The 1,792-nt window shown below is 43.7% G+C and overlaps 1 protein-coding gene across 1 annotated transcript in view; it reads left to right on the forward strand.

The window, feature by feature from the left end:
• The first annotated feature begins 448 nt into the window (after positions 1-448).
• Positions 449-1,792, forward strand: part of SARC_11207 (hypothetical protein) — a 2,656-nt gene continuing 1,312 nt past the window's right edge. Inside the window, exons 1-2 of the mRNA XM_014294710.1 lie at positions 449-578; positions 996-1,184. Of these exons, the coding sequence (XP_014150185.1) occupies positions 515-578; positions 996-1,184 (253 nt within the window). The 5' untranslated portion in view covers positions 449-514. The remainder of the gene's footprint in view (positions 579-995; positions 1,185-1,792) is intronic.

The following is a 1,792-nucleotide window of genomic DNA, read 5'->3' on the forward strand; positions in this document are numbered from 1 at the left end:
GTGTGTGTGTGTGTGTGTGTGTGTGTGTGTATGTGTGTAGTGTATCTATGTGTGTATCTATGTATCCATGTATGTGTGTGTATGTGTGTGTGTAAGTATTTTATGTATCTATGTATGTACGGGCGTATGTATGTGCGTTTGTATGTATGTACTTGTGGGTGTAAGTATGTATATGTATATGTATGTATGTATGCATGTATATGTATATATATATATATGTGTGTGTGTGTGTGTGTGTGTGTATGTGTGTGTATATATATCTGTATAGACACAAATATATATATATATATATGTATGTGTGTGTGTGTGAGTGTCTGTCCGTGTCTGTGTCTGTATGTATGTTTGTATGTATGTTGTTGTGTTGCACTGACTTCAAATACCTATCAAGTAGAGTATTTTCTTGTACAAGCAGTCAGTCGAATATATCTCCCAACTACCATGACGCGCAGATGAAGACTCGCAAGATAAGGCAGCCGGCAACACCACAGATAAAGCCAAGAATAATGAGACCACTATGAAGCAACGCAAGAACAAGAACACACCACAGCGCAGTAGCACTGACAATTCGAATGAATCAGGTGGGTCTATGTGGGGTGTAGCTAATATGTCATAGACATATAGTGACGCCTCAATAAAGTGTTACAGGAGCGTAGTAAGGCACTCCGGGGCAGCACACGCACATCGGCACACCACTGCGCAGTACCAATGACAGTTCGAGAGCAACAGGTGGGCCTGTGTGTGGGGTGTAATTGGTATATTTTAGACACATGTGGACACCTCGGTGTAGTGTTGTGGCTGTGAAGTGCGGTACTCTGGGGCAGCATACGCACATCAGCACGCCGCCGCGCAGTAGGGATGATACTTAACTGTAGCGGGGGCTATGCGGACATCTATTGACGCCAGTTTGATACCTCTCATCACTACACCACTGCCGAAGACCACCAGCGGACACTAAACCGACACCAATCTGACCCGGCATTGTTGGCACATTACAGGAGACACACAAACAGATGAGAAAAGCATAGACGCGCAAGAAGACGGAGAGAATGAACCCGAGCATCCCCCCACAACACAACGCCAAAGCGGTGTCAACAAGAGCGGTGTCAATAAGGCCGATCCGATTCGGTGGTTTGGACTTCTTGTGCCCGCCCCATTGCGCACGGCACAAAAAGACTTCCGCACAGGTATGCAACCGTTTTGGGGTTTGAGAGGTTTTAGCTCTGTTTGTACTGTTCACCAGCACTAAGTATAGAAGCGTACCCTATCAAAGGTGTGCTAGTCTAGCTGTTGTTTAGGGTTTTAGGGCTAGCACCTGGCCAGTCTGTGTTGCGCGCGATAGTGCCACCACACGAAGAACAACCCATCATCTAACCAAGCAGGCACCGAACAAAAGCACACGGCCACCGTTCCATGCGCAGGAGTAGCCCGCTGAATGGCTATAGAACTCCTTCCCCAATCTCGTACTGAAGGGAACCACACCTTTCCACACAGTCAGCTCGGATGGGTGTATCCTTTCCATCTAAGTGTATCGGGGATGTGCATACATTATGAGCGAGTGTATGTAGATTCGTACTCGATTATAGTAGAAGTTGCCCATGTATGGATCATTGTGTGCTAGTAGGGTGCTCTACAATTTTCGGGGGCAGATTATTTGTATATATATGTATAAATTTATATATATATATATATATATATATATATATATATATATATATATATATATATATTATTATTATTATTATATATATATATATATATATATGTGTGTGTGTGTGTGTGTGTGTGTGTGTGT

This window comes from Sphaeroforma arctica (assembly GCF_001186125.1).
Source record: "Sphaeroforma arctica JP610 unplaced genomic scaffold supercont1.1571, whole genome shotgun sequence".
Taxonomy (NCBI): domain Eukaryota; class Ichthyosporea; order Ichthyophonida; genus Sphaeroforma; species Sphaeroforma arctica.